Consider the following 9,189-nt stretch of genomic DNA (forward strand, 5'->3'; position numbering starts at 1 on the left):
TCTAAGTTACTTAAAGGCCTCTTTACGTTGGAATGTGATATGTTTTCCCAGGCTGTGAGATGGCCGCTGTGCCTACGGTATTTGCAATAGATGGTCAAGTCGTTTGATTTCAAGGAACTTTTTATTTATTTATTTATTTATTTTATTTCAGTGTATGGAATACATTCCTTACAGACTAGACATTCTAAAAATAAATTAAGTCTAAGATAGTATTAAATCTATTTAGGGAAATTGAAAAATCTAATTCAAATTTATTATTTAAGTGATTGAATTCCTTTAAAGATCTCAAAATTGGCTCAAATGAAGCATAATTAGTTCTATGAGCTGGGATAGCAAAATAATCATGGTTTCGTAAACAGTGCACTGGTACATTAAAACTAATCAACTGTAGAATAGACGGACAATCTACACTCAAAAAAAAGTGAACTCTCTATTTCACTAAAGCCAATTTAACTTTATTTTAGTTCATGGAATTATTATGTTTGGAGAAAGTTTCATTCACTCTAATAATTTTTTGCGTACGTTAGTTAATTGAACTAAAAAACGGGAAAAAATTATCCTCAAATTAAGCAAAATGATTTACTAAATTCACGCTTCCCACAAAATAGTTCATTATTTCTTTAAATTTGTAAATTTTACCATAAATGCGTTCATCATGAACTTCGTATATCACTAAAGACATTCTTGCATTTTTTAACTCCAAGTTTTTCCTTCAAACTACAAAATTTTCTTTGACAATTGAAAAAAATTAATTATGCCTAATAAATTTTCTTGCATTTGTCGAAAAATATTTACTTATTTTTGTGATATCGGCGACATGTCAGCGTTTGTAATACTGTTTAGTTAAAATTTTCTAAAAATATTCAAAATTTTCTAAAATTAACCGAAAATTATCTTCCTGGTGGGTTCACTGTTTTTTCAGTGTATAAATCCATTAACTACTTTGTAAACGAACAAAATAGAACATTTTATTCTACGACACTCAAGGGATTCCAAATGAATAAGTCTACATCTGGCTTTATATGAAGGGACTGGGTTAGTAAATGACAAAGACGATAGTGCAAACTTTATAAATTTTCTCTGCAATCTTTCAACTCGATCGCAGTGCACAGTGTATATATGATTCCAAATAATAGAAGCATATTCCAGTCTAGATCTCACAAATGTCATATACAAAATTTTTCTAGTATATGGATCCCTAAACTCCTTATAATTCCGTCGTACAAATGCAAACATTGAATATGCTTTAGGCATCATATAATCTATATGTAATTTGAACGAAAATTTGGCATCAAATACTACCCCCAAGTCTCGCATACTATCTACCTTTAACAACTGTTGATTATCTATGCAATAAGAAGTATTTAGGAAATGAATTCTTCTGGTATAGGATAATTGAACACATTTAGATATATTCAATGGCAATAAATTCAATTTACACCACGCAGATAGCCTATCTAAATCAGCCTGTAGTAACCTTACATCAGCTAAGCATTTAATGTTTCCAAAAAGCTTAATATCATCCGCATAAATCAAACACTTTGAAAAATTGCAACAAAATGAAATATCATTAAGATATAAAATAAATAATAATGGACCCAGAATACTACCCTGGGGAACTCCTGATGTACTAATATATGGTTCTGAAACTGAAGCATCCACACACACAAAACAACGTCTAGAACTTAAGTAAGATTGCAACCATTGTAGTAAATTAGAATGGAAACCAATTTTATAAAGCTTTGCCAGTAAAATATTGTGAGAAACTTTATCAAAAGCTTTGCAAAAATCTAAGTAAATAGTATCCACTTGAAACCCCTTTTCCAAACTGTTTAAACAAAAATTCGTAAATACCAATAAATTAGGTACCGTCGAGCGATTTTTCATAAACCCATGTTGAAAATCAGAAAGATACTGACATGTTGAGGAGATTATTTTCTCATACACCAAATGTTCCAAGACTTTAGATATATTAGACAATTTGGAAATGGGCCTATAATTACGAACATCTCCCTTCAAACCAGACTTGAAGACAGGCGTAACAGACGCAGTTTTCCAGCTATCTAAAAATAAACCACTTTTCAAAGATAAATTAAAGATATATTGAAGAGGTTGAGTAATAGATGAAGCACATTTCTTCAAAAATATAGAAGAAAGACCATCCATATCCGATCTCAGCGAATCATTAAGGCTTATCAAAGCACTCTGAACATCCTCATATGAGAGCTGGATCAACCCCATATCTAGCACTGAACTAATATTTTCCAAGATTTTAGGATCAAACTCAGTGGTATCCAATTGCTGAAAGTTTGAACTGAAAAATTTCGCAAATAAGTTAGCCTGTGATTGAGATGAGTCCGCCAACACATCATCCATATACATAGCAGCAGGAAAATCACTATGACCTTTCTTAGATTTAATAAATTGCCAAAACGATTTCGGATTACTTCTTATTCTGTCTTCATTCTTATTGTCTTTTCTTTAACTCCTCATTCCGCACCAGATGTTAGCACTACGACGTTGCAATCAATCAATTTCGAAAATTTGTCCCATCAAAAATACACTTATATTTTGGTATTTTTTATTTCTTAAATTAGAAAATGATTTCAGAAAATTACATAGAAAAATGGTCCCATTAAGAATCATATGACCAAGTTCTTCTGTTGATCACCATGTATGGCCAATTTATAGGCCATGCACGGTAACCATAATTTCTCTTATAATAAGAGAGAGAGAGAGAGAGAGAGAGAATAAGCTACAAGATTTGATTTCTGGTCATATCATAGACACTATGTTGTGGTGACATCCAATCCATGCAACGGCTTTCAGCACCAGGAAGTTAACATTTTCGCAATTACTTAATACAAAGTGTAACCAAAGCTAAAGAAATTATCGTCAGCGTTGCAAATGAAGAAGAAAATTACAAATTGTCACGGGTGGCTGGACAGACACGACATAGACGTCAACTCAATGACTAGGTGGTGATTTTTATGTAAAGGGTGATTTGTTAAGAGCTTGATAACTTTTAAAAAAAAAAAAACGCATAAAATTTGCAAAATCTCATCGGTTCTTTATTTGAAACGTTAGATTGGTCCATGACATTTACTTTTTGAAGATAATTTCATTTAAATGTTGACCGCGGCTGCGTCTTAGGTGGTCCATTCGGAAAGTCCAATTTTGGGCAACTTTTTCGAGCATTTCGGCCGGAATAGCCCGAATTTCTTCGGAAATGTTGTCTTCCAAAGCTGGAATAGTTGCTGGCTTATTTCTGTAGACTTTAGACTTGACGTAGCCCCACAAAAAATAGTCTAAAGGCGTCAAATCGCATGATCTTGGTGGCCAACTTACCGGTCCATTTCTTGAGATGAATTGTTCTCCGAAGTTTTCCCTCAAAATGGCCATAGAATCGCGAGCTGTGTGGCATGTAGCGTCATCTTGTTGAAACCACATGTCAACCAAGTTCAGTTCTTCCATTTTTGGCAACAAAAAGTTTGTTAGCATCGAACGATAGCGATCGCCATTCACCGTAACGTTGCGTCCAACAGCATCTTTGAAAAAATACGGTCCAATGATTCCACCAGCGTACAAACCACACCAAACAGTGCATTTTTCGGGATGCATGGGCAGTTCTTGAACGGCTTCTGGTTGCTCTTCACTCCAAATGCGGCAATTTTGCTTATTTACGTAGCCATTCAACCAGAAATGAGCCTCATCGCTGAACAAAATTTGTCGATAAAAAAGCGGATTTTCTGCCAACTTTTCTAGGGCCCATTCACTGAAAATTCGACGTTGTGGCTCGTTAGTAAGTCTATTCATGATGAAATGTCAAAGCATACTGAGCATCTTTCTCTTTGACACCATGTCTGAAATCCCACGTGATCTGTCAAATACTAATGCATGAAAATCCTAACCTCAAAAGAATCACCCTTTATAATTACAGCCTCATTATGATAATGATTGGGCATAAAATGGAATTGCTTCAATAAAATGATTTTTTTTTTTAAATTGTTCAGTAAATATTTAAGTACTCGAGAATGACTTGTAGATGGATGAAAAGGTCCGCTATGTAATTGGGCTGTTTTTTTTCTAATTATTAGATAATAAAAGCTCGCTCAATTTTGTGTGGCAATTCTTAACATATATTATTATTTTATTAATTTTAAAACTTAAACTAAATGGAAATTTTCTTTATTTTCCAGTCAAATGATTACACCTATCAAAATTCTTTGGGAAGACGTTCCACACTGGGAGCCTATTATCACATGAATAACCAGCCTTCCTATAGCAATGAGCATAGTTTAACTAATCAGTATGGCTACAACAGTACATGGGGTATATGGAGAGATGGAAGAAATGTGGCCCCTTCAACATTCTCTACAAAACCTCATCAGCATTATCAGAAAACGCGATCGTTTTCCATAATTCTTACAACAGCAGCATTTATTGTTCTACTGGCAGTGATTTCAATAGCGGGATTGGCATTCTATTTTAGTTCCATCAAAGGAAATATGGAGGATCGTAAGTTTTTCTCACAAAACCAAAACTTTTCGAAAAATGTGTAAATACAAATTTTCTTTTTTTAGCCGTATTGGGTTTTGAAGGTTCCTTCCGTATAGCCAAAGGTGATCAATTTTCGACTGGCCTCAAATATAATCATACCTCCTCATATAAACAAAAAATCGATTTCTACAAACGTTTTGTGGAGAGAGCTCTAACCGATCAGGGTCTACAGCCTATAAGAACCGATGTATGGGGTTTCGGTGAGGGTCCTTTGATCAAGGTGAATTTTAGAACATTTTTCGATGTTAGGAAACTGCCGCAGTAAGTGTGCAATCTAAAAATGTTGGTCATAAATTAAACTTTCACTTTTACTTTCAGAAATATTCACAATGTTGAGGAATACATAAAGGAGGCCATCTTTCTCGAGACAACTATGGTAAAGTCTTTGTATAAAAATTTGCGTATAGACTCGGATTCGGTGGAAATAAAAAGGATTCTAGATGAGCAAGTGGTAAAATCGGCTTCATTATTCAAAGATGCGGTGAGTTGGTTAAATTTTATACTTCTAAATGATATGGGTTATAAATGAGTGTTTCTTTGTTTAATTATAGCATATGTCGCCCACCAGTCAAACTCAATTGGAGAAACGTTTAATGAAGAAGGGCGGAAGTCCTCCTGCTCTTATTAACAAACCTTCGACATCTTCAAAAAATCGTCCTACTGCCAGGCCTCATTCGCCAGAAGAGGAGCCTGACATTGATGTTGAAAATGCCCCTGTTATACAAGGATCTTTTGAAGGATCCTTTGAGATAACCAAAACCGATGCCGATATAGCCCGCAAAAAGACTACACCCACAAGAGCCTATGGCCATAGCAGTAGTTTGGCTCCCAAGACCGTTACCCCCTATGCCCTGAGGGTAAAACCCAAGAAACCAGGTATCGAAAAGCTAACTACAATATTACCTCAGACTCAATCGGGTAATAGCAGAATGAGTTCAACCAGTTCGACATCAAGCACAACCACAAATACTATGCCTCCTAGTACAACGACAAGCACCACAACAACGACTTCAACCACCACAAGTACTACTACAGAGAAACCCAGAACTTCAACAACGACGACGACAACGGAACCTAGCACCACAACTTCGACAACTCCCAGTACCACAACCACAACTACGACCACAACAACCACATTACCTACAACAACCTATCCACAATTTACCTTAGTACACTCAACAACTCCCCCATCCAGCCAAGTCAATCGCTTCACATATCCCTCTTTGGTAACAACTTCCATTGGTCCTCCTCCAATGTTACCGAAATTGGATCAAAATTTGTTTACATCAGTTCCTGTCTTGGATACTCAGCCTTGGAGACCTATACATCGCGAAGTTCCAGAATTTTTACCTGGTCCTCCTCCATCATTCCCCACTAAGACATTGCCAACAATGCTACAGTCAACACCTTTACCACCCATAGCCATCGATGAGGAACCACCCCGAAGAAGGATAGATGAAATTGAATTGCCCTTTTTACCGGAGGAACCAACTCCACCCAAGCCAATGCTAGATCCTTATACTCCTAACTATTATGGGCCTGCTTATAAAAAACCAGATTTACATGGCGATTCAAAAACATCCGAAGATTTGGTATTCTATCATAGCTTTGGTAATCCAGTATTTATGCCAGGATCGGAGGGTATTGAACGCTTGGGAACTGGAGCCTCGGTTCAACCACATCCTTTGCCCGTCCCTTTAATCGATGATGTAGTTATACCACCATTTAAGCCTTTAACACCGAATGTGGGGGGCCAAAATAAGCTACCATTTGAAATACCCACAGAAAACGATAGATTCGAGCATTTGGGTGATGGAGTTATAGCCAAGAAACCGGAAAATGTGACATCTGCTGGGAAGAAGGATATACCAATAACCAGTACCACTCTGGCAACAACTACAACTACTGGCACTACCAATCTCTCATCTAAGGAAAATGAAAATTTCTTACCCACAGTACGACCCATGCAAGATGAAATCGATACATCCTCAGTCACAGCCGAATTGGCAGATAAAATTGGAGAACTTTTTATGGATTGGTTGGATTTGCCCAAAGATGAAGTATCCCCAAAACCGGAACAACCTATGGAATCTAGAATAGAACCAGAAGAAGAGTCTTTCACCACTGCTACCAATGCAAAGAAGGAAGAAGTCACTACAGAAAAAACCGAACCAGCTACGACTTCGACTTCAACTGGCAAACCCAACTTTTTAAATCTCAAAGAATTAATACTAAAACGCAATCAAATGAAAGAAAACCAACAGAAAAATTCTAGCCAGGAGGTGAGTCCCAACACAACATCTGACTCCCACCAAGTCGTAACCACAATCACAAGTAGCACTGCCACTGAACCAACCACAACCACGACTACGACCACATTGGCACCAACGACTACCAGAGTGGCCACCACAAAACGTTACAAATTACGTCCAGGAAATGGAAAACCCCCTACCATATTGGATGATTCCAATCTATTCCCCTCCCATTCTAAATGGGAATTTGTAAACAATTCGGCAATAGACAAGTTTGGTCATACCGGAAATATGCGCAAGGTTTTCAATACCACATTGCAGGCATGGGTATCTGAGGATATTGAGCAGACAAACAAAACGGAAACCGAGACAGAGACATTGGATGACATAAAGACCAAAATTAATAATGCCACCAATATTCAGGACATTTCTTTCATTTTTGACACCTTGGCATCGAAGTTGGGAATAACTCCCAGTTTGCCAGCAAAAGTGCCTCCCTTTTCACAAAATAAACTGAAACAATCACAGAGAAATGATTCGAGAGTAAAATCTGCAACTAGCTCAACTACAAAGAGCCCTACCAGAACTCCTGTCACAGAGCAATCGTCAACCCTTAGTTCCTCAAATCCAGAGAGTACCACAGCTTCATTGAGTATAACTTCTGACGAGGATATGATGGCCATTGAAAGTAGACGAAGGGAACCATTTATAAAACCCATGTCTAGTTTTATTGAAGATACTTCTTCAGAAGGTGTGGGAGCGGCTATACCAGTGGTGGGAGAGGCCGAAGTGGAAGTTATCGATCCCACCAAATATGAGGAGATGTTGAAATCTTCACATTTTGCCGATGCGACAACCACAGAGACTACACCGAAACTGGTAACTTTGTTGCCCGTAAGATCCAATTCGGGCATTAGGACCTATAAACCATTGGTTGATACTGCTCGTAGTTCTGCGTCATCTTCAACAGAAGCCAACACATCCACAGCTCGCAAGGCTTCTTCGGTAAGGCCGAGTATTACACGAAGACAAAATCTCAATCAAAGCCGAAGGCTTCCACCAGCCGAAGCTGTTATAAGGGGAGGTCTTAAAGTCACCGTGAAATAGATTCACCATACTTCACAATCATCCAAATTCCAGATTCGCAGATAGTTTTTAGGATCCTTTTTAGTGACAGCATTTTACACGAAAAAAGGTCTAGTGATTTTTTGTCTTGTGGTAAGCCGAGATTAGTATTTTCTAGGCATAGACTATGATGAGATGGTGAATACCAACTTGTTCTGACGTTGACCATGGTCCATATCAGAATGACTTTGTATACATCCAAGATTATTGCTAATTTTAAGAAACCTTTACGTTTTTTTCTTCCATTGATATAAAACTAATGAATGATTTTAAACAAACAAACAAATAATGATAAACTAAAGATTTCCAAAATAGTATTAAGTTTAGATTTAAGTTAAATTTTAGAAATATTTTTGTTTTTCTCTATTATTTTTCATATTTTAATTGAGGAATAAACTTTCACATTGTTATCCAAAAATTTATTTAGTTTGCAAAATTATTTTTAATTAGCTATATTTCGAATAAACTACAATCTAAGTAATACCAACAACAGCAACAACAACATCCCTTATATCCCACAAATACAATATTATGTAAATTTGTATAAACAAAGATTTTTTTAACTAGAAATAAAATGTTTTAAATCTATGTATATGTGTGTGTGTGTTTTGATAGAGTGAACCCGATGGATGGAAAAGTATGAGAGGGAGTAGTCAGCAGGCCTTAACCCAAGACAGTTATCCTTCGTCATAATGACGACGTGTAATTTCTTTTTCGATCTAAAAGGGAAATGATAAATTTAAGTTTTACTAATTCAAGCATTTTACGAATTTATACATACGCAGTCACAGCCGAATTGGCAGATAAAATTGGATAACTTCTTATGGATTGGTTGGATTTCCTCAAAGATGAAGTATCCTCAAAACCGGAACAACCTTTCGAATCTAGAATAAAACCAGAAGAGAAGTCTTTCACCACTGCTCCAATACAGAGAAAACTGAACCAGCTACGACTTCGACTTCAACTGGCAAACCCAACTATTAAGTAAAAACAAATTGAATAAGAATTTGTTTTAATTTTTACTCACAATCCAAGTTATAGTGTCTTGAAATAAGACGTAGTCAAAATTTCGAAAGATGACGTTTGTGTACACAAAAAATAAGGATGACTTTTCAGTGTTAATATGTTGTATAGTGGTATGGTTCGGTTAAGTGAGCCCGATGTATCAGGCTCACTTAGACAATTCAGTCCATTGTGGTACCACATTGGTGAACTTTTCTCTTATCACTGATGGCTGCCCGATTCCATGTTA

General features: G+C 36.5%; 1 protein-coding gene across 1 annotated transcript in view; it reads left to right on the top strand.

Moving 5' to 3' along the window:
* LOC142223206 (uncharacterized) overlaps positions 1-8,525 on the top strand; it is a 136,921-nt gene extending 128,396 nt beyond the window's left edge. The window contains exons 3-6 of the mRNA XM_075293060.1: positions 4,200-4,518; positions 4,584-4,821; positions 4,879-5,041; positions 5,112-8,525. Of these exons, the coding sequence (XP_075149175.1) occupies positions 4,200-4,518; positions 4,584-4,821; positions 4,879-5,041; positions 5,112-7,919 (3,528 nt within the window). The 3' untranslated portion in view covers positions 7,920-8,525. The remainder of the gene's footprint in view (positions 1-4,199; positions 4,519-4,583; positions 4,822-4,878; positions 5,042-5,111) is intronic.
* Positions 8,526-9,189: the final 664 nt, after the last annotated feature.

This window comes from Haematobia irritans, chromosome 2 (assembly GCF_050003625.1).
Source record: "Haematobia irritans isolate KBUSLIRL chromosome 2, ASM5000362v1, whole genome shotgun sequence".
NCBI lineage: Eukaryota > Metazoa > Arthropoda > Insecta > Diptera > Muscidae > Haematobia > Haematobia irritans.